This window comes from Triturus cristatus, chromosome 3_1 (genome assembly GCF_964204655.1).
Source record: "Triturus cristatus chromosome 3_1, aTriCri1.1, whole genome shotgun sequence".
In the NCBI taxonomy this organism is placed as follows: Eukaryota; Metazoa; Chordata; class Amphibia; order Caudata; family Salamandridae; genus Triturus; species Triturus cristatus.
The window spans coordinates 207,813,547-207,840,909 of NC_140583.1; the positions used below are offsets into that span (position 1 = coordinate 207,813,547).

Sequence of the window (27,363 nt, forward strand, 5' to 3'; positions counted from 1 at the left end):
TCATATCACTGATAAACATCTGTCTATGGAAGTAGCCAAAAGGGAGTTCATGTGCCCTACAAAAACATTTGAAAGTAAATAATGATTACAAATGGCCCAATTGGGGCAGTTAGGTTAAGGGTCCTGGCTAGTGTGCAAATAATGACCATGGCTGTGAATAGTTTGTCCCAGTGCCAATAAGTTAATTGAAGATAATCTCTTAAACGTATATGGTGGTAATTACATGTCTGTGAATGAGGAGGGAGGAGAGTGTGTATTTGTCTAGGCATGGTGTATATCTTTGCCCCTGTAATTGTGTTAATACAAAATGTTTACCAATCATATTTCTACGAACTATACCAGGTTTACGACAAAGACTTCCAACCACCTTGAAAAACAGGTACTTAATGATCATGTGGCTGGCTCACTGGTGCCCATTATCCTTTCAGAGGGACTGGCCACTCAGAAATGCATTTCAAATTACAACAAGCCAGTCCCCCTCTGAAAATATAAAAGCTGTAGGAAAATATGCTAATGCACATTAAATTAAAAAAAACCTGAAAACAGAAAATTTACAAGACAATAAAGAGACGGGCATGTAAAAAAGTATACTTTTATTATTTTGGTCGGTATACATTTACATTAAAAACATCAATAAAATCAACTTAAAAATCTCTTGATATACACACAATTAGAAATCATATTACTCTTTTATAAATATACTGAAGTTTACAATAGCCATAGCTCATGCCAAGAAAACTTATTACACAGAAAATATGCCTTATGTAACTGAGGTAAGAAGCAAGTAAAAAACAAAATACTGAAGAGTGCAAACTTGGATGGTCTTTTGGTAAAATCAACATGAGCTCTACCTTTGGATCAGATGAGACGTTCACTGCATAGGGCAGCCCAGTAATCGTCACATTCCCGGAAAATAGAATAGAGACCATATACACAAAGGACAAAACATCTAATACATCTCCATCTTAAAAGGCTGAAACATGGTGATTATTGCCAATTTGAAAATGGATAACTTCATTTTGAGGCCTAAATGTGCTGAAAAAGGAAAGAGTGTACTCAGAAGCCACCACCTTTATATTACCACATCAAATGGTGGGGAAGTATTCTACAAGTGTTATTTAGAAGTGAATAGTGCTACTAGACAACAGCTTCAAAAGTGTTTATCTATAAGAGGGGAGAGGAGTTGGCCTAATGGTTAGGGCGCTCGACCAAGGACCTGGGGGAACTGGGTTTGAGTCTTGGTAACAACGCTAAACCTCCTGTGATTCTGGGAAAATCACTTAATCTCCCCGTGCCTAACAAAAAAATGAATGTGTGTCCTCATGTAACGTAACTGGTGCTAACAGGTGATACCTGATTGGATTCGGGTCAAGTTCACCCTATATAAAACTGTTAAAAATAAAATAAGAAAAAAGGGTGAAACAGGAGTGAAGCTTTAATGGCAGTCTGTTTTCAGTTCAAGATGCTTTATTTCTGTGGTTTTCAATGTCCATGTCAATTTTATAATGGACTAATTATCCTTTGTTGAACTATTCAAATGGTTATTTGTCGATTGCCTTATTCTGCACATTCATAGACCATTGCTTTTTTGTAGTCCAAATGTTTATTGCTCCTTTGAATAAACGGATGAATCTGGATTGCGATCGCTTAATCTGAGGCTATATCACTTCTATGGAGAGCTGCAGAATACACTTGTTTTCCAAGAAAACAGTTCTATATATATATATGTCATTTCAAAGACAGGTGTACAAAAACGTTTAAAAACAATCTCACAAGTTCACCCCTCAAGTAGGACCGAAAGAAGCGAACACATTCCTATTACTGACCGAATCCTTAATACTAAAAAAGTAAATCCAGTTTAATAGTACTGAACATTATGCATCATTTGGCTATTGCTTGTAGGTCAACCAATATCCTCATAGAAATTATGTGTGTTTAGGCTAAAAACTATTTATGTTGAATAATAACATTTATGTTATTGATTTACTTACAAAAATTTAAAAAGGCAATCAGCTTAAAACTTTCCCATGCACAGATTAGTAATACGAGCATGATGTGGCAGTGCACCGCCCACTGTACCAGTATCCCACAGGCCAAAAGAATAATTTCGGTGGTCCGGTGTTCTAGACTAACTAAATACATATGGAGCCTCAAGGTTTTTACATTTTTCTATTGAGTAGTCAAAATATGGCAGTGACTTCTTTTTCAGCACTTCATAAAGTGGGCTAATAGATTTCGCATAAATCGTTAGTAAATTAACTACTCCTTATAGCTCAGAGTTAGTTCTACCCTTTAGAGTGGAATCATTTTACATCTGTTTAGATATGGCACCCCTCAGTTTGCTACAACCCCTCAGTCTGCTGGATAGAGGAGCCATGTCAATGAGTGGCAAACCTCTCCTGGCCCTGAAGGTCCTGCAGACAGCTGAACAAGCTACACAAGTCACTAGTCTACATAGCGGGTCCTCCAACATCCTTAGTTGATTAAAGTATAAGGCGATAATCTGAAAGATGGTATTGGATAATGTAAAACTCAATCAAGTTTATCTCAATGCAGACCAGATGAACTTCCTTTGCACTATTTACTATGGTCCTAACACAAAAGCAGACGCTAGTTTTGCTGTAGTGTGAACCTACTTGAATGTCCACAGAGCATTTGAGGCGTGTGCTGGAGAAAGTAAAATTTTTAGCACGCTAATTTAAAACAAATCTGCAGGTTACGCACCGAAATGGCCACTGTGGCTTCGGCATACAAGGCGGCAAGATTTGGCATCAGACGATATTCTCATTAATTGAACGCTTTGCTTGATGCCACTGTTTCGTTCGATGAATGGTCGCAATGAGTTAGTTGCTCCTTGAGATCTTGGCAGATCAGCACGGTTGACGTATTATGTATTGGGTTGTGGATGAGTCACAGGTTCAAGGTCCATAGGCTTTGTTCAAGGCTCCTCCTTCCCTTTGTTTACACTGCAGTCATGTGATGCTTATTTTTGTTGTTGCAATAGGTCATTCATAGTTCATTTCAATCAATTGGCACAAGAGTGCTCCTTCTGATCTACTAGAGTACTCTATGTTTGTAAAGACATCACCCTTGTCTTAATCTTTTGAGGGGTCCTCCTCTTTGTCCAGTGCTGGCTTGTAGACAACTGCTTTGTTTACGTCCTCTTCTTTTTTACCACTGCAAGAAAATACAGATTGTCATCATTGCAGAGAACACATTCAGAAACCAACATAACTGACTGCATCCAGGTGCCGTGTGTTTTATAGGGTCATTTGGTGATATTACAGTCATCTTTTTCAGCACTGCAACATTAGGGGCTCAGTGCACGAATGTGTTTTTACTTTTGGGAGACTTTATAGGAAACTATTGTTTGTGCTGCTCTTGGGACTCTAGCAGAGTTGGACTGGTTTAGGATCATCTATCAGTGCCAGAAGGGCTGGTCTGATAGGTCAGTGTGTTGGCTGGTTTTCGGCTGTTTGTTGGCCTATTTTATGGTCTGGTGGGGTGGTTTTTACGGTTCATTTCTCTGACATTTCCACAAACATTGCCTACAGCAAGCACAAGTAATTGCAGCTTCCTATCCCCATAACTAAGGAATTATGTAATTTTGCGGCCTCAGCATTTTCGTCATAATTATGAATTTGCCACATTTGCCAAATAATTATCTGCTGCATAGTTTGCAGATTCTAGCTCATACGGATCAACATTTGCAAAATAAAAGCAGTGATAACGTGTTGCCATGCAGTGGAAGGGCCTTAGCAAAGCTTCACTGGCCACCTTTTAGTTGCTTATTTCTGTAAACTGGTAATAATGAGATTAAACCTTTGCTAAAACTGTTTTAAAATGTGTAAAAATCACAAAATAACTAAGAAATAGAATTACAAAATGTGCCGCATAATGGTGTGTAATTTGCCTTTTCTTGCCACATAATTTAGTAAACTCTGCTGTATAATTTGTTCCTCCCTTTGTCGCATAACTTCATTGGCCCTTACCACACCTTACAAAACACATACACAGCGGGTCGTCACAATTTCAAAACTGCCCTTATTTGAAATGTAGGCTCCTTGTTTTTGAGCTATCTCGGGCCGTATTACAAATAGGGTGTACTTTTGCTGTGTGCGCCATGTCACACCTTTAACAGGCGCAAACAGAAATAGCTCACCCTATTATGATGAATGCATAGCACTCAGGGAAGCCGCAAACTCGCTCTGACCTAGGGGCAGCGCATTAAATGAAATACAGAGTTGCTTCTTCAAAGCCACTCCATGTTTCTCTGTGCAGATGGCAACCCACCTGCAATTTAAAGAGGGGAGAGAGATTCCCTTGCAGGCAGGTGCAGTGAGTGAGTGCACTTCCCTGCAAGGGGGATATCATAGAAGGCTAAAAGTACACAATGGAGACAGCTGGAAAACACACACACTCTCAAAGTGCTTAAACAAAACAAAAAATAGCACTTGAAAAAGCAAGTTGAGGACACTAATTTATTCATGCTCCAGGGGAGGGACAAACACAACGAAAGGAACGAAAACCTATGAAACCCGATTAATTTGATGAGTGATAAAATGAGTGATAAAGCCAGGGAATGGTAAGTAATGGGCAGCCTCTGAGCCCACTTTAAGGTAACAAAATGTCTTGCAACAGACAACACAGGTGCTGACTCTGAAGCTAGATCTAAAAAAGTGACTATTCGTCTATGTGGCTCCTACACCCCCTTGCTAAGTGAAGTGCCCCGTAATCCTTAATGATGAGGCAGCTTAACCAAATTTTAGCATGATAAGGTTCATAATCTGAACTACTGGTGAGCACGGTTACAGGGCTCCAAGTGTTTTCTTCTGTGATCGGATTGTCACTCAGAGGAACCAATGTCAAGTTACTATGCTCAATTGACCTTTAATAAATCTGCAGACAGTACCTTTACATTATTAATAATGGCTGACTTGTAGTAATCACGAGTCTCGGTGCACGTCGAAGGCAGCAGGTGAAGGGGTTCAGTCTCATGGAGGTTCTTGGTTGAGAAGGGCTGGAACACCAAGTCCAGTTTGCAAGTTTCCACCATATGGTCACCTGCCTTATGGTCATTCAGCTACTGTGAGGATAGCTGAAGCCTCCATTTGGCAGGTCCAGTACTAAGGGACAGTGACTGTGACCACATGCCTAGAAGCAGTCTGCTAACAGAAAGGTCTCTGCTGTGCATGTTTGAGACACCACATTCTGACAACAGATGGCTTCTATATTCAAGACACCAGCTCCATGATCCTTCAAAATAAGCAAACCGTCACTAATCTGAAGGCTGCCAAGACTTACCGCATCTTCTTTCGAATCAGACAGCAGATGACTGCGAGAATGACAAGCACTCCGAGAACACTGGCCAGCACCACAGAGAGGACAACACCTTGGAAATCAAAAGAACAAAATTAGCAACAGGGCGAAAGGATCCATTTACTGACTTATTTTTGCAAACCAAACTTCATTCTGCTTGACAAAGACAAAATAGTTTACAATATGCTCCACAATTACTAGGAAAACAATGGATAATTTAAATCCCTGGCACTCTTACATCACACTTTGTGTAGCACATTTACCCAAGCCCTAAAGTGGAGTAGTGCTACCATAAGGGTGTAAAACAGTGTTCGTCCATTTATAGGCCTGCACAGATTTTATTGCACAGGGTCATGATCAGGTATGCAGGTTTAGAGTGAGTAGGATGTATGACGTTACAACGCATGCTGTTACAACGCATGCTGTTACAACGAAAGTTTTACAACGCGAGTGCATTGACAACGCAGGACATTACAACGCAAGTCTTTACATCGACTTGCACTAAATGGCGTGCTCACATTAAAAAAGTGTAATTTACTATTCCAACTCCAGTCCACGTAACAGTAGGGAAGGTGTTGGGATAATAAACTACACTATTTTTAATGTTAGCACGCCATCATGCGTTGTAATGTCCTGCGTTGTCAATGCACTCGCGTTGTAACAGTTTCGTTGTAATGGTAGTGCGTTGTAAAAGTTGCGTTGTAAAGGTTGTTCCCCGAGTGAGTACTGTGGATCAAGTGATAAAATGGAGGATTACTGCAAGTTTTACATCCAAACTGCCCCGATTTGCAAATGTGGGCCACTTTTATTTTTAGCTATTTGGGGCCGTATTACAAATAGGACATACTTTTGCTGTTTTGCTGTACTTTAGGTAAAGAAACAGTTTTTATTATAAGACTCAGCAATGTCATGCTGCCCTTTTTAAGATGACTAAGAGGTTAGTCAGTCCAGTAGATACAGGTAACCTGACTGGCTGCTGACTAAAACGAAGACTAATGCCCCAGGCTTGTTGGCAACGGTCAAAGGGGCTACTGAGGTGGGGGAAAAACCTCAATAACGAAATGTTTTTTTAATGAGCTTTGACCACTTGAATTCAAATACAGGGGGTAGGAAAGTGGGCAAGGTAATCTTGACCAGTTCTGGTAATGTCCAGAAATCTAATGGTGGCTCTGAGTGGCTTTATATTTCTTTCCATCGCCATTGATCCATTTCTCATCTGAGAGGTCTTTTGCTTTTGGTATGTTATACTTAGTCCAAAATACATATAATCTGAATCTTACATAAGCAATCAGCTAGGTCTTTAAAACATTCTAGTTATATTGAATGTAGCCTTTGCGATGGGCTACTCAATTTAGGGATCCACGTCAACAGGTTAAATGTTCTGGCTGGTTTACATCAAGTATTCTACTACTCGCTAGTCGAATTCTTAAAGCAGGTGCCTGAAAAGCCTCTGGGCCTCCACTCTCAACATCCTGTATTTGGGCACAACTCGTAGTTTTAAGTTAGTTTGGTTAGAGGAGGCATGTGAAGCCCTCTCTTCTGTGTGTTATCCTTTTCCAACTGAGGTCTGCATGGCAGAGATTCAGTTTTCATCACTCATTTAACAGATGTATACGATCATTGTCTCCTTTGCTTTCAAGTTAGACACCACTTCGGCACTCCATCTTGTTGGCTCTCTCGTACTCAGTCCTTGATGCTACGGGCAGTGGCGCGGACTTTGGCACGTGGTTAATAACTAGTTAATGAGAAACTGCTTCATCAGAAACATTGTACAGCTCCTCTGTCCTACATTTAGCAATCCACTGTCTCGGTGCCGACCTTGTCGAAATGCCTCTGCAGATGTACTTTCTATCGCTACTCTGATCTGTCAAGAATAGGAGGTGGAATTCAAGTCCCTTCTTTATCCCATGTTGTTTCTTCTCGTAACATCAGAACTGCACCGCCTAGGAGTACAAAATGCTGCAACTGAAGGAGAGATTTTGGACTTATGGAAGATAGGTTATATTTTTCTGCTCTGGCCTTCATATTGTCTCTCATATTTGTGTCCCTTTAGTCTTCACGTCATACCTTTGAGTTGTTTCCCCAATTACGTAAAGCTTCATTTTCTTTGGGCTTTCATTTGCCTCCCGCACAGACCTGGACATTTCCTTAGATTGTGCGCAGTGCATCGGAGGCGGTCCAACCTTCCCAGAACATCTCACTTCTTCAACAGACTGTACCTGGCTGCCTAGGGGCTCTTCTAAGCAAGTTAGTGTGCAGTCAGCAGGATGCTGCAACTCTGAGCCAAGGTTATGTAAATACGGCATCACCTAACCAGCTTAAGTTATTTGGCACTTCTGCACCCACTGGACACTATAAGCAACAGTAACGGTTGGGATTGGCTATCGTCATCCCACAGCCTGTCACATGGTCTAAGAACTACTTTCTAACATTACATACCAATTGAACTACAAAACTAATAACAGACCACCAAGTAAAGAAATATATCAGAAAAAAATAACTTAATGCATGTAACATTTTCGACGGTTTCACACTACAAGTACATCAAGAACATCACCAGTTAAAGTGGATTCCGTAACTAGTGCTTTCAGGGTTGGGATAATATTGTAACTTTTATGATCTACAAAGGAGCCACAGTACAGGGAATCTTTGACCAGTTTAGCATTGTAAACCTATCAATCGGTGCTATTTCTTGTGTATAAAACTACAGGGCATAAGAAGTGAGTGACTGACTACTTAGCATCATGGATGAAGGAGGCTAATATATGTTAGTTCAGAATAAACTAGTCTTGTGTGAGAATATTTTATGGGTTTTCAATGGAAAACTGCCTTTCGAATAGCCAAAACCCCCAAGCAAGTAGAAGGCACGTGTGCAAACAAAAAGTATGACATTATTTGAAAAAAACAAATGCCGAATTGTTCAATTTTGGAAAGCTTTGGCAGCTATGTATGTGCTTTACAATTAGAAATCAAGCAATTGATGATGTATAAAAAATCTTTACATAGAAACTGGCATAAGCCAGCAAGAGCGGAGGGAAGCTGAAGGAAAGTGAATGAATAGAATGAAATTTAAGAAGTCATGAAAGACCAGAAAGCAGAGACGCAGAGCACTGGCCTGTTGCACAGTGGAGCAGAACGCCACTGACTAGGGAAAAGGCAAGATCCCAATACACAGACATTCTATATACGTGTTGGCCAGTAATATACTAGTGTGGCTAAGTCAGAGGGGTGAACAATCAAGATATACGGAAAACATAAGGGAGTATTAGAGAACTGGGGAAAGGGATGCCACCCAAATATTCTACTCTACTCAAACCAGGATAGATCGATAATTTGTTGATTTCCTAAAGGACCTCCCAACAGCCACTCTTTTCGCAAGAAGAGAAACATTGCTGTAGAAACCAGGGGGAAAGCACACATAACTATATCCTAAACATGAAGCTGAGTTCTAGGGGAACAGCTCTGTGTCAGTACCTGAAATATGAAATCTATGATGTCAGTGACAACGAAAAAGGGAAGTTACAAAACAACTGTGCCTCCAATCATCCATTCTCTTTAATGAATGATGAGATCAAAGTTTTAGAACATAATCTTATGATTAGGTAGAGAAAGCTGCTGGAGACACAAATATGCCAAAGCCAGTTTCTCATGCTTCCTATCAATAACAGTGCATTAAAAGCAATAGTGCTATCCCAACCTCCCACCACTTTTAGGAGAACAGACTTATCAATTGCATCAAATCACAAGTTCACATCAAGGTTTACATTTTTAATATATTGTACAATTCCTGGCAAATCATTTAATTGGCTCAAATCTGGCAAAAATCAGAATGCTGAAACATGCAAAAATTGTACCAAATGAAATTTTTTTTTTTTAAAAACACGAATTTGATTTCCAATTTATAAATAACACGTAAATTGACATTAAACTTAGTGCTTTCAACCAGATGCCAAAAGTACTTTATGATCATTTTTAACTAGCTATAGCAATGCCATTTGACTAATTTCAAGAGGGTGATATTTAGGAAATGCCTCATTACAAAGATAAATGCATAAAAAGACTACATCAAAACCCCACGACACCTGTAAATGTAACAATTACTGCAAGCTAGCAAGTTAAATTAAAAAATGTCAAATGAATTCCAACATTCACAAGAAGAAAGTGACTAAACTATATGCTCTTAAACTGCAAGGTTTGCACAGCAGCATATCAGCTGGTATTTTAAAATAGGCTAATTTATTTGGGCTCGGGTGCATAGGGATCTGTGAAGTATTCATATCCACTGCTATTAATAATAATAAATAAAACAATAATTCTCTAACTCCATTGCATACTGAAACCCAGTCCAACAAAAATAGAATATCAGTTGACCAGAAGGAGAACTGACCAGGTGATAAACCTCTTACCAGAAGTCATAGAGAGACAACAAACACATGTCGCTGAATTTAAGATACTTGGGTGACAAACTTCAGAGAAATGATAGAGAACCATGGAGAATATAAACTGTCTAACAAAGCCAGGAAGTTGGCAGACTGGACTTGTCTGATGCTCTTAGTATCTTTTCAAATTTTAGGATTCCAAGATTGGAAGTTGAATGGACACTCTTTCTTCCCCCCATCATATACGCTTTATTCTATGATCTATTATGTCTCTCTTAGAAGGATTTCATGTTGAACAACATGAATTAGCTACTACCACATTCCACTGTTTTGTTCTGTTTTATGAAACACATTTCGAAAATATTGCTGGATATCTCAGCTACCTTCAACACAGTAGACCTTCCCACCCTCATGCGCACCATGGCCTCTAGAATATGATTCACCCGCAATTTTCTTCTTGGATTCTCTTCCCACCATTAAAACTGATACCAGTTTGTTCACATGTGCACTTCCAGGTCCAAAAACACCTATAACCTGCGAAGTCCCTGATGGTTCCGTTCTCCTGTCATCTTCCACCTGTACATGGAGCCGCTTGTGCTGTGCTCACAGATAACAGCATCAAGATTCACCGATATAGCGATGATACACAACTCTACTTAAGTATCCTCTTAGGCTTTCACATGTCTAAAGCTAACACTACCTCCACATAATTCAGACCTGGATGTCGGCACCTGCCTGACACTTACCCAACCAAGACAGGATAATTGTTATTTGCAAAGAGCAACAAACAAGATCAATGCAAGCCTGGCTCAAAGGCATCAGCCCGGATGACTTTGAGCCACCACTACTGAATGCAAACTCATTTGGATTCCTGGACAATAACCTCACCCCAAAGGAACACTTTGCCAAAAAATAGATGGCCTGGTACTAGCTCTCTTCTAAAGAAATGAAACTGTTTTTTCCAGAAAGTGACTTCAGAACTGCTGTTCACGCCTTGTACTCTTGCATCTGGACTGTGGTAATGACTTTGCCTCCCATACTTCACACAGACAATCCTCAAGGGCATTCTACAAGTTGCAGAAGCTCTCATCCAGCGTCTGAATTAATGTGATCACATCACTCCCGTCTTGTTGGAACTCTATTGGTTTACACTGACAGCCAACATGCACCATCATCACAACCAGCTGCATCATTTACAAAGCCATCATGACCAGCATCCACTGTCATCTTGTGACAAGCTCAGTATCTCTAGTGGTGCCTAGCACACCTGCAGCAAATACACCATTAAAACGCAGACTAAGGAGTGCACGAATGACAAAACAAGGCAGCAGGCCTTTTTGATTTATACACCCAGGACCTGGAACACCCACCAGATATCCATTAGGATGGCCTCAGAACTGCTCCATTTTAGGGAAGAGTTGAAAATGCACCTCTTTAATGAATACTACATCACAATGCATTTACAGTCCACAAATCAGCTACTTCTCCTACCACTCAATGACTTTGTGCTGGTTTTTGACCCTGTACAGTGCTCCAATTCCTTTCGGCTAGGTTTGTGCAATGCAAATACAACATGCATACATGCAAAGTGAGTACCGAAGTGTGGCTCCAATGATCCAGGAGTAGTTGTTCTGCTGAAGTTTCTTCCCAGCTGCTTCTGAGGCCCATTCTGGTCAGGTAGTAAGGCAGGTCCACAGCTTCTCCCCGTGGAAGAAATGTTACATTTTTTGCCAAAAAGAAAAAAAAAATGACTGCATGATGACAAAGAGTTCGAAAGTCTGACAGAAGGCATATGCCTCTAGCAAGTCGATACTTGCTGCAGTCAAGAAAGTAAAAAAAAGGACAGTGATCGCAAGGCAGCTCAATCACCGTTTAATGATTTAGCATGCACTGAACAGGAATTATAAGAAGAAACTCTGAAAACCATCCAGAGACTCCGATGGTCTGGATCTTGCATCCTCAGGAAGGAGGCAGATTTTGTAGATGTATGCACAGAACAGCATTGATGGGACAAAGGCGATCCTTTTAGATTTTGTCCCAAAGCACTTTGTTTCAGCCAATGCCTAAGCATAACAAATTCCGTAGAAAAGAATGCAATCAATCCAAACTGAAGTTTATTTGAGAGAGCAATGAGGAAGAATCCATTGCAATGATCACGTTGAGGAGAAGTGTACTAGCAGCAAACTCTTTCCACAGGTCTTGAATACATAGAACGGGTGCATGCCAAACATAACCCCATTAGGTTGAGAGAAAGGACAGTCATGCATAAGAGTTCCTGGGCAAATCTCACTAAGGAACGAAAAAGCAATAAGGACAAAGTACAATGTCATTTATCAAAGTGAGAAAAAAGCCTGCAAGGCGATATAGACATTTTTGGTCTATATCAATGTTCCAAGTAAGAAATGAAAGACATTGCACGGTCTGTAAAAGAAATCCCACAGACTGATCTGGCAAAGTGCTGCAAATAGAAATTTTTTCTAGTTTGCAGATGCTTTGCAGTCTCATCCATCATACTCTTAGTGCCACAGCATGCATGCTCAATTCAGCTCTACCTGAAGGATGGTGGATGCCACCCTTGCCACACTGAGATCACCATCTTCTTTCCTTTATTCTTAGAAGAGCTGTAGCGCTCTGCAGGGTTATCCTTCTGCTTCACAGCCATGTTTAGGATCCAAATACAAAACTAACTACACCAAATGTACTTTTTTAACACAACAAATCAACCTTTTATATTTAAAGATGGAACTATTGCAATGTAGTAGAAATGTTGAAGAAAGACTGAACTTTGACAAAAGCGAAGAGATAAAAAATGCTCAAATTAGAGTCTTATTGTTACATTGTCAGAAACATTACTGCTGAATCTTTACCATACCTGAAAGTCTGAAAAACAAAACATTTCCGGAGATTGTGCCAGGCTCTGCAGAACTCTAACAATCTTTTGAGCATGGCTACATAGTCCAACAAAACACAAGACTGTTCCACATCAGGAACAATTTCATGTCTCTTATGCAATTGTCTCTATTTGCTGAGGAGGGAAGCATGGCTATACCAGACAAGCCTACAGTTGCGTTCCTGATGCCCTTATGTGTGTCGGACAAATGTACAGATGCCTCCATCTGGGTTATCACGCCTTTGAGAATAGTACAGAGTCTGAGTGTCCAAAGTTTATGTTACACAACTTCCCAGTTAATTCAATGGTTCTACGTAGTTTGGCTTGTGGGTTTTAAGAAACTCAAGATACTGTTGTGGCTCCTGGTAAATAGGCCACCATCGTCAAGTAATTCATTGACCTCATGAGATTTTGTTGTGGTTCTGGATTAGGTGACCCTTTTGCTGTCCAACTGCAATGCTGCCAAGTTCCCCATTCTGACAATCCTAGCAATCAATACAAGTTTACTTATGGCCTTTTGCAGCCAATATTCTTGAGGACTCCAATCTGAAAATGTGTGTTTATGTCAGGTTCCCTCATTACTCTAATTCTACGGCCTTTCTATTGTAGGTTCTTCAGGAAAAAGATTTCCAATTCAGAACTTGGCTTTTTGATTTATATTGGCCGTGTCTTGCTCCACACCACAGTTAAATATATCCAATGACTACTTAAAGGACATTCAACGAACAAATAACATTTTACATAACTATGAAAGAAGTTACAAACTCTGATTCAATGTCCACAGTGTGCTGTTAAGGTGACATGGCGGCGAGATGAGGAACAAAAATCTGCGTATTCAAGGTATTTAATTTAATTCTTCCAACTTTCTCAGTTGCTTTTCCGTGTGTGCTGTACTTAACTGCATATTTTAAACTCCTTTGCGGTGGCTGGACAGAATGATGCATGGACCACTCAAACTACAGCCACTGTCCTTAATATCATAAGTGTATTTATAAAGTGCACAGCATCCCCTACCCGCATCCTCCGAAGGGCATCTTGGCTCTGAACCGCAGATGTGTGTTACACAACTCAACGATGCTCATTTTGTAAACCTGTGAAGGATGCCTCATGTTGTAGAGGTTGAAATTTCCATTAGTGAGGGTAGAATTCTGGGCACAGCTTTTCAGTTTAGCAAGACACTAGGCCTGGGCAGTGAACTCAGCTCTGTTCACATAGTTTTCACAGAGTAAAGTTTTTCCATCGTTCACGCTCGCCAACATTAAGTTGGCGAGCGCTAGTGAGGAAATTCTAATGCTAGACCACCTCCCAGAGAGGTTTCTCAATGCAGGAGGTCGCGGATGGTCACAACAGCTTACGTTGAGAAACCATCCGTTCGCGTCGAGCAAGCTGCCACTCCAGTAGAAAATCTATTCAAGTGGCAGAAAGAAGCAACGGCCTCTTGCGCTGCCCATGGTGCCGTTCGCGCGGATTTTCCAGCGCGGGACAAACACCCGGCATTAAAAATCAAAGCGAACTGTGCAACCTAATGCACTCCGCAGCTTGCAGAACTCCTTTGTAGCACGGCAGAGTTTTTTGTCACTTTTTTTTGCGAACTCCGCCTGGACCTACAAAACATTAACTAAAACCAGTCTAGGAGCTAGGCTAATTTTAAACCATGGTGCCTTGTAGGCAGTTTTGCTCACCAGCAGGAAGTACTTTTCAATAACATGGTGAGGTCTATAGATAACCATGGATAATAGTACCTGCAGAGGTTGCGGCACCATTGCGATAGATGCTTAAAAACAGAGGAGTGCTAGGTACAATAACACCATAGAAGGATTCAAACAAATGCATTGTGAAGCTCTCTTTAGCCAAACCGGTCATCTGATGTGGCCATCGGTACATAGACAAACCTGCTACTAACAGCATAAAGCGATACTGTGCATAATGGCAGGAATTTGGGGTGGCATAAGTATTAATTTATTTAGTAGACATCATATTGTGTCTTGTTCTCCGACCAGGACCTTCCAGGAAACTTGATGCACGAATGCTAAAATGTAAACAGGTCATCCAGTGTTGAAAAACTAACAGTTCTCTTTACTGAGTCCTGCATCTCTAACAATCACGGACAGTGGGCATTCTAGAGTGTTACATTTCTTGAATTGGTGTGCTTGTGTTTTGAGGCCTAATGGGACACTTGCTGGAAAGCCCCTTTTAACTAACTTAAGACTCCATCACACGGCAGCCAAAGTTAGATCCAGGAATAGTGAGTGATTATATTGGAACACGCCATTTTCTGGGTTCCACTGGGGTAAACATGGCATCTGCTTCTACCAAATGCCAGGACAACACTCAAGGGTGCTTTGGAATTCACTAGATTATAGCTCTGTTATATGCAATTTGGTGAAGGCTGGTATGGGACACTTTATCCTATACTGAAAAAGCCAGCTTATCCAGAGTATTTTGTTTTAAACCCTTAATGTGCTAGAAAACCTAAGTTTATCCAACCAATACACAACTATCTACAAGAGCAGGGGCTACGTGCATAGATAATACACTAAGGGGCCAAGCATCAGGATGTATGTGGAGAGTCTATAACTGTTTGAAAAAGAATCCAACCAGTAATGTTTAAAGATCCTCTTACAATGAACCACAACTGAGTTGCAATGAAATAAACTACTCTAGAGCGAGCAGAGGACGTGCCTGCGGTCTCAATCGTGATCATTTACTGAGGCTGCCATTGATTTACGCACACAATATGCCATTTACCATAAAATGTTTGTGCAGGGACCACTCCGAAGGCAACAGAACCTGCAGCCACAAGGGAAATCATCTAGAAAACATACTTCACAGATTAATTTGAGGCTCCAGTTAGCAACGATTTTAAAGGAGCACGTATGGCAGGAAGTGAACCCATCCTTCCCACTAGGAAATAGATGTGGCACTACTGGGGCAAGCTCAGTCTCCAGCAGGGAGTCACACTCTTGGCTGATTATAATACTGTAATTAAAAGGTAATAATCCCAATGGAAAATGGAGGATATTTTGACCACAATGTTTGCTGGGTTTTCAAAGTATTTAACAATTGGCTGAAAAAGTCAGGTGCGTGAGCTCGACGGCAACAAATGTAGGTACTCACTCCCCAAAAATTCCCAGTACTCTCCATTGATAAAACCAGATCGCTACTGAGAATTACCTATAGCCCCCTATCAAATAAATTAAGTATGGGTACCAAGAACCAGACAGTATCTGCTCACTGAAAGCTCTGGGAGACATCATACCATTAAGGGGCATAGATGTGTCCCACCTGGCAATCTTCCCCTCCCTCGTCGCAGACTTTAGCACTCCGGGAGTGGACAATGAAGTACCAGCTGAAGACTGCACCCACTGTAGCAAGAAGCAGATGATTGGCAGAGGAGACTCTCCTGAATGTCCTGCGACAGCCCAAAGCTGATTCCAGAAGTGAAAATATGAATACACAGATCTTACTACGCATTAATGAAGTTGCAAATTTCTCAATTGTAAACAAATTAAGAGTATAATCTGTGATTTATTCATATACGTTTTCATTTATTAACAACTTATTGAATCTAGCAAGTGTACAAGGATCAAAAATGTAAATAACTCTTCAAACATACCCAGCAACATACACGCACTTCTGTCTCTACAGAAGACAGGCACTAGATTAATGTTAATTTAGCCATCTTAGCTTATTACTATTGCTCCTTAATTTTCTAATCGCAAACTATGCATTTACCGTCTTTATCTAATAAAACCATAAATTATTTCAAACGTTAAACCGTATCTCTGCACAGCGAGTATATATAAACTAGTTTCAAGCATGTTTATCAAAGACTTGCTTTGATAATGCAATTCATGTCTCTCATGAGTCAGGATGGTCTTCAGCTTCTTCTCCCTTCTGTATTGGGATCCATCGTAATCGGCATTCTCCAGGACAGATCCCAGCTTGCCCAGCAATGGTTGCACAGCATGCCAGAGCACCGCTTCATACCCATTTGAGAACGACCTGTAGTCTACTCAAGGAGGTTCTTCTCCCCACGAACTTGCTCTGAGAAGGTTTCAAGGAATGACCCTGGTCTCCTCTAGATAGTCTTCAGCTTATTCAGAGAAGCCCAAGTCTATTGACGCCTGTCCTCAGACAGCACTAGGATGGATTCCCAGTCTTCAAGTACAGTCTTAGAGCGTGCCCAGGTATATTGAGTGAGCCTGCCCCAAAACTCATACTAGAGCCTGAATAAAGCATGCTCCGAGCCCACACAAACGTGTTCCAAAGGCTGACACCTCCCAGTCTGCTCCAGCATTTACTGCCACCACACAATATTATATTTCCACAATCTCACAATGCTTCTGTAAATGTTAAGCATTCTCCCTGCAGGTCACATTTTTTCATTGGATCCTCTACTACTGCTGCGGTTTTAAAGGCCATATCGTCTTCTACCCTTTCCTATACACCCTGTTCAAACTATGCTCTTGCAAACAGCATTTATTCTTACTTGTTATATGCTTTGCTGTGATGCTCTTTCAATCTAAAAATAACTGCATCTTAACAGTAAAATCTTTTGGTACTTCCATGTTCATTTATTGGCAGGGAGAACCTTACATGGTGGAGGTCACTTGTGCACACCTTGCCTCGGCTTAGAACCAAAATGTGATGATAAAGGGTGTGCAACCAACTGGAAAACCTAGAGACGGATTTAACATGCAAAAGACAGAAAGTTCTAATATGGCTCTGAATCTGTTTCTACGATGTCGTCCGCATCTGAAAATTATTAGAGAGGCAGGAAAGTGGGTGGAAACGTATATTTATTGGTGCTTTCGGGAAAGACTTCCCTTTAAGCCTTATGCCGTCATAGCCCATCCCTCCCCACTCCAAATTCAAAGCTCAATCCCAGAACTTCATGTCTTGGAACGTTTAGTTTGTCCAAGATTTATGGGTTGGTCTTTCTTTTTGGGTTAACTTTTCCAAAACTGTGCGCTGGCACTCGATGGAGTTAGTACTCTAAAAGCTGTTCATTTTGGAGTCCTGTTTATTTTTGGTAGCTTTGGGCTCTTGTGCCAGGAGGATGGGCCAATGATGCACGCTTTACTGACTCTCCTCTCCAGTTTCACCACAAAGGCAACACATGAACAGGCCCACCCAGGATACGCCTGTCAGTGTCCATCCACATCCTGACCAGTTACGCGATGCTGGATGCTCAGATCTGGTTCATGGTACATCTACATACATGTTCGCCATAAGTTGGCAGGGTATGCTCAGACGTGAGTCCCTTGCTCACTTTGCCACTGGATTCAAGCAAGCCTGGCTGAAGACAGCTGAAATGCCAGAAACCGGTCCTAGAAAGCGTGTTTCCGGTCCAGGGAAAGCATGGCTTGGCAGTTCGGGCTGGACTGTTCCCATGAGGCACAGGGTCAGACTGATTTGCGTATGGCCATGTCTGAACTGGGGTGGCAGAGTGGGCTAAAGAACGGTGATGGATCAAACCCAGATCTGTTGACTGGGTGTGAGTGTTTGATTGGTTCTCATGCTCCGTCCATCACCACCCCCTTTTGTACCACATATACATATATAACAGAGGATACATTGTTGCTTTTGCAGCAAGTTGATGCTAGTTTAATGGATCATTCATCTAAGTCACAGTGAGGAGTACGTCACAGTGAGGAGCAGTACTTGAACAAAGGCCATTTCCTGGTATGGTAAATGAAGTCTGGGGTGCCATATACCTCCCACACTAGGGCTGCCTCAAGGCATGGAGATCACAAAGTTGGTGGAATGTTCTTTTTAAATATTTTAATCCAGGAGTGGCTGAAATCTAGAATGAAAGATCATCAAGGCCCAGCTTAAAATAATCTTCCATAAACAGCTGTCTTGCGGATTCTACAGAGCTAACTTGTGTCAAGCCTGTCATACAATAACTAGGGAGAGAATACCATAGCCCACTGCCTCCAGCCCTTGGAGATGGCCACCTGATCTCTTCATACTGTGGCAATGCCTTGTTACCCCAAGTGCTGCAACCACCCAAATTTCAACACAGGTAAATGGTGGCTACAACCGGGCAGACGTCTGCTCTTCAAACACATAAGTAAAGATGGACTTAATAGTTATGCATCACCCATATTTGGATGCGCCCTGGGTCTAATACTGCCAAGCACCACCACCGTGCTATAATTCCCTCCAACCACAACAGCCTTGCAGAACAGAGAGATAGCAGCTCATTTATCCTGTCTGGTTTGCAGTTCAATTTGTGTGACCAAATAAGAGGTACTGTGGATTCACGGGTGGTTGGTGGAGGCAATGTAGCTTCTGGGACTTCTTGGAAGTTTAAGCAGTAAAATCAGAGAAAGATGGACCGTCATCATGGAGACATGTGCTGCTGGGAATCCAGCACACAGAAGGCCTACTATTGTCCACTACATGATGTTTTCATTACTAGTACTAGATTTTGACGGCCCAATGAGGGCATATAATGAATCTGGTCACTGTATAATTAGAATTAGAAGATGGTGTGTTAGCAAACTTTGACCTTTAGTTTTCATTCATGTTACGGTGGTGCAAGGTTCGGTGGATATGGGAGGCAGCATAAAAAATGATGGTTGGTCTGTCCACCCTAAAAATTAACTTGGTATATTGATAAACACAAGGAGAGGGGTGAAGTGTGGATGGGATATTAAAACCATTCCTGAAAAGTATTTTACCAGTAGGAGAACTGGCAAAACAATATATTATTGATTGGGATGACGAACGATCCCAATCTCTCCCAAGCAAAGCATTTTTAAGGCAGATTTAGTAACTGGCCAAAATGTTAAAATGCAAGACTGGTCTGCTCTTAAGCTGTCAATGGAATAAGAACATAGGATTGTTTCCGGTTTGTGAAATCACCTCTAGGACTTAAATATCAATATTCTTCAAGATCTACTTCTCTCAGGTACAAGTTTATGAATTTCTACCTTTAGTCTAATCTCTAATCTGCCCATTTCTTATTAACAAAACGGATAATGTTACTTACCCAGTAAACATCTGTTCTTGGCATGTAGAGCTGTAGATTCACATGCTTTGCATACTCCTGCCATCTAGTGTTGGGTCCGGATGTTTGCAAGTTATTTTTGTTCGAAGAAGTCTTTCCAGACACGAGGTAGGTGACTCCTCCTTTTGGTGATAGTGTGCATGGGCGGCATCGACTCCATTGTTAGACTGTTTTCCCGCAGAGGGTGAGAATGGAGTTAGTATATGTAGAATAGAGATGTTTATGCGTATGAATGTGAATTAAGAACTACAACAACTACAGGAGACCAGGGAGGTGGGTGGGCGCGTGTGAATCTACAACTCTACATGCCAAGAACAGATGCTTACTGGGTAAGTAGCATTATCCGTTCGAGGCATGCGAGCTGTAGATCACATGCTATGCATAGACTCTATAGCAGTAAACTCCCAAAGCGGTGTCTAACCTGTAGTAGTTACAGTTGTTTGAAACAGAGTCTTAAGTACTGTTTGGCCTACATTTGCTTGTTGTCTTGCTAACACATCTACACAATAGTGTTTGGTGAATGTGTGCGGAGTAGATCATATTGCTGTCTTACAAATATCAGCTATGGGATTATTTCCCAAGAAGGCCATAGTAGCCCCTATTTTGCAAGTAGAATTTGCTCTAGGTGGTACTAACAAAGTTCTCTTTGCTTTAACATAACACGTTTGGATACATTTTACAATCCATCTTGCAATACCTGACTTAGATATAGGATTGCCCTTGTAAGGTGGAGAAAAAGCAACAAATAGTGGCTTTGTTTTCCTAAATTCTTTGGTTCTTTCTATGTAGTAAAGTAAAGCACGTCTAACATCAAGTGTGTGTAGAGCTCGTTCTGCTACAGAATCAGGTTGAGGAAAGAACAATGGTAACTCAACCGATTGATTGATATGAAAAGCAGAAACTACCTTAGGGAGATGTAAGCTAATCCACATTGCTGTAAATCCAACAGATAACAAATGATGTTTTGTGCAGAAGTATCAAGTGGATTGATATTGTGGTTATTACAATACGCAACAAACTGTTTCCATTTTGCTGCATAACATGCTTTAGTAGTAGGCTTTCTAGCCTCCTTGAGAATGTTTATACAGTCAAGTGGTAGTTGTAAATAACCAAACTCTATGACTTCGGGAGCCAAATTGCTAGGTTGAGTTCTCTGGGATTTGGATGTCTGATTTCTCCATGGCTCTGAGCGAGGAGACAGGGTGTGAGATGTAGCTTTTGATGTGGAACCACTGAGAGTTCTAACAGGGTGGTGTACCAAGGATGACGAGCCCATGTAGGGGCTATTAGGATCAGTGTGAGGGACGTTTATCTGAGCTTCCAAACCAGTTATGGAATTAGTGAGAGCGGCGGAAAAGCATAAGCAAATATCCATGACCAATTCATCCATAGAGCATTGCCTTTGGATGCTGGGTGTGGGAACCTGCATGCGAAGTTTGGGCATTTTACATTGTGTACTGTGGGAAACAGATCTATCTTTGGAAAACCCAATTTTGGAAAGTAGGGAAGAAGAACTTGGGGATGAAGTTCCCACTCGGGTACTTGCTGCCTGTGTCTGCTGAGCAGGTCTGGAATCTGATTGTCTAGTCCTGGAAAGTGTTCTGCTAGGAGATAGATTTTGTGGTGAACCGCCCAATTCCAAATGGTTTGTGCATGGCGCGAGAGCTGGAGAGAGTGAGTCCCTCCCTGTTTCTGTAGGTAGTACATTGCTGTCATGTTGTCCTTGCGAAATAAGACAGTCTTGCCTACAAGTTAGGTGAGAAAAGCCTTGAGTGCTAGGAACAAGGCTAGAAGTACCAGGTAGTTGATGTGGAGACATTTGTGATTGTCCGACCACAGCCCCTGTACTGTGTAATGTTGAAGATGGGCACCCCAACCTGTTAACGATGTGTCTGCTGTCAGTATAGTCTGTGGAATCGGGTCTATGAAAGGCCGGCCTTTTGCTAAGCTTTAAGGGTTCCACCACTGCAGAGAGCGATGGGTGCAGCTGTCTACCAACACTAGATCGGTTAATAGACCCTATGATGGATTCCACTCACGCGCTAGATATTCTTGCAGAGGATGTATGTGTAGCGTTGCATGAGGCACGATTGCAATGCAGGATGCCATCATTCCTAGCAGTTGCATGAAGACTCTGGCTCGTAATGATTGGTTGGGTTGAAATTGTAATAGTGTAGCCTAAATATTGTGAATTCTGGCTATATTGGGAGGGCCAGAGCTTTGAGAGTGTTGAGGGAAGGTCCCAGATAAGATTGCACTTGTGCCGGACACAGGTGAGCTTTTTGTGCATTTATTATAAAACCCAACCGGTGAAGTAGGTGTACTGTTGTCGGAGTGTGTAGTATACAGTTCTGGTAAGTGCCCACTTTGATAAGCCAGTCATCCAGGTAAGGGAAAACATGTATACATTTGTCTTCGGAGATGAGCAGCTACTACTGCGAGACATTTGGTGAACACTCTGGGGGCTGTGGTGACGCCAAATGGAAGTAGCTTGAACTGGTAATGTTTGCCTGCTATCACAAACCTGAAGTATTTGCGATGAGCGGGATAAATTGGAATATGAAAGTAGGCGTCTTTTAGATCTAGAGTAGACATAAAGTCGCCCTGCTGCAAGAGAGGAAGTACTTGTTGAAGAGTTACCATGTGAAAGTGCTCTGACAATATGTATTTGTTTAACTCTCGGAGATCTAGAATAGATCTAAAGGAGCCGTCCTTTTTGGGAATCAGAATGTAAAGGGAATAAACCCCTGACCCTTGGTACTGAATTGGGACTGGTTCTATAGCCCCTTTGAGTAATAAAGATTGCACTTCTTGTTGAAGCAAATGCAGGCGGTCTGGTGATGTTTTGAAAGATCGAGGAGGAATGTTTGAAGGATTGTTGATAAGCTCCACGCAATAACCATGTTGGATGATTCTACGTACCCATTTGTCTGTTGTTATTGATTTCCAAATGGGGAAAAAGTCTTGAAGTCTTCCTCCGGCAGGTGTGGAATAGTCGGAGGGAAGTGTTGGGAAGTCACTGTTTACTTGAGGAAGGAGAAGTGCGAGGTATGGTGTTTTTACCTCTTCCCCTGGGACTGTTTTCCCTATACCCTCCTCTGAAAAACCCTCTTGTAAAAGATGATTGGGAATTGCCTTTGTAGGAGAAAGTGTTCTGTCTGGTCAGTGCCTGTGGACTTGGACGCTCCCCTATAAAAAGAACGCCAAAAGGGACCTCTATTTGAGGGAGATTGTAGCACTCCCAACGATTATGCTACATCAGTGTCCTTTTTCATTTTTTCGAGCGCTAGATCTACTTCGGGGCCAAAAAGATGTTTTTTATCAAAAGGTATATTCAGGATGGATTGTTGGACTTCAGCTTTGAACCGTGATATCCGTACCAATTGATTGTTCCCCCCCTTTGTTTGACCGTGTGATTATTTAACTACCTCATTTGTTCCAATGTGTGGTTTTATTCTTGATTTCACCACTTTGTACAGCGCTCTGATACCCGTAAGAGTCATGTTCGCGCCTTATAAAACTTTTCAAATAAATAAAATAAACCATGCATGTCGTCGTAGTAAGATGCTAGTATTTACCGCTCTAGCTGCGGTGTCAGCTGCATCTAGAGTGCATCTGATAGAGGCATGAGAAATTAGTTTACCTTCTTGGACTAAATCCTGAGCCTTTGCCTTATGCTCCTCTGGGAGAAACTGAAGTAATTGTTCCATTTCGTCCCAATGGGCTCTATCGTATCTTGCTAGTAAGCCCTGCGTATTAGCAATAAGTCATTGGTTAGCTGCTTGCCCGAAGTATCGATAAGCTTTGATTCTTTATCTGGGGGAGGGGCATCCCCAGATGCTTGAGAGTTAGCTCTTTTTCTAGCATTTGATACCACTAAAGAGTCAAGTGGTAACTGACCCTTAATAAAAATAGGATCTGTGGGGAATATTTATATTTTTTATCTACTTTAGGAGTAAGGATTCTGGCACGGACAGGATGTTTAAAAATATCGTCTCTGTGCCTTAACATACCCTTGTGCATAGGCAGTGTCTGACTGGACTTATGGGATCCTAGAGTGTCAAAGAGAAAATCGTCCTCTAAAGACTTGTTATGTAGCTCCACCCCACGGTATTCTGCTGCTCTAGCAATCAGCTGTTGGTATGACAGATTGTCATCAGGTGGAGATGGCCTGGCAGGATAAAGATCTGGGTCGGTATCCTGTGGAGGATGAGTTGTGTAGTCCGTCCAAGGATCTAGTAATTGTGCACCGTCATCGTCAGTGTCACCTGTGTGAAAATTAGGTAGGTGAGACTGACTAGGTGTAATCTGTAATAAATCAAGCTGTGGTGGAGGAAGAGGAGATGGAATTTTGCCTGTGCTATCATCATCAGAAAGCTTGTGCTTGGATGGTGGATTAGCATGGATATGCCCTGTGTCAGGGTGAATATAGAGTTTTTTCCATTTTGGATCCCGTTTAGGAGGTACAGTGTCTATGTATGGATCCGGTTGTGTTGTAGTCAAGTATTTGCTTTTCGGCACTGAAGCTTTCAGAGCCGAGCCTAAATGTCATTTCGGTGCCAAGGGTTTCGACTCCGAGGGATGTTTCGCGAGTTTCGGTGTCGAAGGTTTCGGTTCGCAACCCATCTTGGATTTAGAGCTCGAAGATTTCGGCTCAGGAGTGGGCTTTTCAGAGAGTTTTGGTGCCGAGCCATGAGGTGGAGCGTTGGAAACCACTTCTCGGTGCCTACGTTGGCCTTGAGGCCGAGGATGCCGAAGCCTTAGATTTCTTAGGGACGGTGGGGGGGGGGGGGGGGGGGGGGGGGACGGTGGGGGGGGAAGAGAAGGTGTCTTCGGTACTCACGTCCCCTTGTCCCTGTGGCACATCATCGTCCTCGAACTCTATAAGTATGTCTGATCCGGAGTCAGACGCAGCTGAAGCCAGCTCCTCCTCTGCCGCTGAAACCTCTTCTTGTTCGGAGTCTTCGCCGAAGAGGCCTACTGTGACATCCAACCGATGCATCTCTCGACGTTGAGCCAGACGATCACGGAGAGTTGTCTTTGATAAGAAGGATTGGTATGCGTTACAGTCTTGTTCTTTGTGCTCCCGGGAAAAGCACAAATTACACATCGGATGAGAGTCTGTACGCGAATATTTCGCGTAACAAAGGGGACAGAATTTAAATGGAGTCCGTTCCATCGACAAGGAGCTGAACGGACTCAATGTGCTGGAAGCCGCCTACAGATCTTCCGGTCAAAATGTCGACGTTTCATGAAATTCAAATCGAACCGCGGAAAGAGAACGTGCGTTCCAAAACAATACAGTCGAGGTAGAGAGAAGTACGCACCGAGGGGGGACCCGAGGATCGATTCCGGAGTGCAGCGCCCATGCGCACTATCAATGAAAGGAGGAGTCACCTACCTCGTGACTGGAAAGACTTCTTCGAACAAAAACAACTTGCAAACATCCGAACCCAACACTAGATGGCAGGAGTATGCAAAGCATGTGATCTACAGCACACATGCCTCAAACGTCTAATTTCCAATGGACTATCAAGTCATCATGTTTCCACCCAGCAAACATTCTGCAGATCCTGGTACATCCTCATTTTAATATCATTGGTGAATTCTGCCCTAAACAAAACTATGGACGTTGGTGCCAGCCACAGTTTTACCCATAATATCAAGGTGGACTCAAGAATTGCGACATGTGGACGAGAAGGGTACCAAAGAGGCAGATCACTGCATCCCAAAGAGCTGACTCGGCACAGACATGACGCTTTTAGAATTTGCTTAGCCCTGAGCAGGGCCAGAGGTGAAGCTGCAAGAGAAGAAATTGAAACTTTTGGGGGGCGGGGGTGAGCCCAGAGTTAAAAAATCCTTGCACAGTCAGAAAGAGGCGATTAGATTAGATTGGATCCTGGCTCCCAAACCTTACACAAAGGATTCCAGGGCTCTAGTGTGAGGTTCACGTGTCTGACTGACATGGAGACATTCCCTGATAATGCCCTCTGATAATATAGGCCTACACCCATCACAAGGCCAACTGGCATGCTCTCTTCTTTGTAAACCAAAACAAGCAATTCTTTTATCAAAAACATTGGTGGTGCACCCCAAACCTGCACGTATGAGATGCATTCTACTGCATGAGGGTATCCTGCAACTCAAACAACAGGGTGGAGGCCATATGACTAGATCAACTGATCCTGATGTAATGGGAAGGGGTCAGAAAAGGAGATGATGCCAAGAACTAGTGGTAAGAAACTCCTCCTTCAAGTCCTACAAAAGGTGTTTGTGTTTAGAGTATGTTAAGAGAGTGTCCTGATTTTGAAAAGATGCTACACCCACAGTAATATTCATTGCAAATTCTCATATTTACATTTATCATGAAATCTACTTCTGCCGTCAAGATAATCCCATCACTCTCGGTTGCCCACTCCTGGGACGTTTCTTACCCCGGGCGAAAGGCACTCATAGCACTGGATTCTCTAAATAGTCTGAAGAAGTGAATAATGCCCAGTTGGACAGAAGGTGTAGTTGGGTACACTGGCAGAGAGAGTAGCCAGCTCATGGACTACAGAAAAAGGCTGCAGCAGGTGGTGACAGTTGTCTATGTATGGTCGATCACTCATCTGGTGTTCACTGGCAAGTCAGTGCTTTGAAATGTGGAACTTGCCTAAAGTTTACGGAGTTGTTTTTGCTTGCATGAAAATGTTATGAAGTGCTGGAATGATTGACATTATACTTAACACACCACGATACTTTTATGGCCTTATAATTGTACTGGAGCAAGACTCTCACTTCACTAGCATGAAATTTTAAATAAAAACAAATCTAAAAAAAGTTATGCTGTGAATCATATTGCCATCACAGTCAAAGGTATTTTTCCACGTGGGTGGATCGTTGGTCACAAGAAAATACTCTGGTCCATAGTTTCTGCACAAGCACAGTGGGCAAATATTCACTGCCAAGCATGTCCGGCCAATGCCTGTGCAAACTCCAACACCTTCCTGGGAAAAACAAACCGTCTTGGACCAGATGTTACAATCCTTAAGTAAAGAACATATCCAGATGTTCACTGCCCTCCATTAAGGTGCATCAGGTCCCTTGGAGCTTCCAGTGTGAGGAAGATGTTCTATATACTGCTTACATGTCACTGATCAATCAGATGGCCACCAGGAACCTACAGTGTCATCTCCATCCAGGTAAGACAACATAAACACCCTCCCCCAGAGAGATCCCCAATAATTTACATGGAAAAGGACAAAAACCAGTGTGGGCTACACCTCGAGTTAAATTACGCAAAGTCAGTGCTGCTGCTCTGGATCCAGTTGCTTACACTCAACAGTGAGCTGTAGACGTCCAATGCCCACACATATAAAAGTCTTCTTTTGAGGAACGCGCTAGGTATCAAATTCAAACTCTAACTCCTGAGCTTCTTCCGATCTTGCAGGATTCCTTTTAAATGGTCTCCCTGCAAGAATCCCTTTGAGCGGTCTCCCTGCAATGCAAAGTTAGGGCTGTTTCAGTTCACTGTAAACATTATCAGGGCAGAACGGCATGCACACGCACCCCACTGGGTTTAGCGCCAGTTCCTTCCACTGGTTGCCCACAGCTGCAGGAAGATGGCATCATGTTGTGTGAAACAGAATACTCCAAACCGGTTATTTGTTTCCATTGTTCATTATTAGAAATGGATGACAGAGCAAATAATGTAAATTGTCAAAATATGATACAATATCATAAAATCATACAAGAGGGGTTCTCTTTATTTC

At 42.1% G+C, this 27,363-nt stretch overlaps 1 protein-coding gene across 1 annotated transcript in view; it reads right to left on the reverse strand.

Moving 5' to 3' along the window:
* Nucleotides 1-585: 585 nt before the first annotated feature.
* Nucleotides 586-27,363, reverse strand: part of LOC146859935 (carbonic anhydrase 12-like) — a 309,381-nt gene continuing 282,603 nt past the window's right edge. Inside the window, exons 9-10 of the mRNA XM_085643677.1 lie at nucleotides 5,305-5,392; nucleotides 586-3,177 (exon numbers count right to left, since the gene is read on the reverse strand). Of these exons, the coding sequence (XP_085499803.1) occupies nucleotides 3,096-3,177; nucleotides 5,305-5,392 (170 nt within the window). The 3' untranslated portion in view covers nucleotides 586-3,095. The remainder of the gene's footprint in view (nucleotides 3,178-5,304; nucleotides 5,393-27,363) is intronic.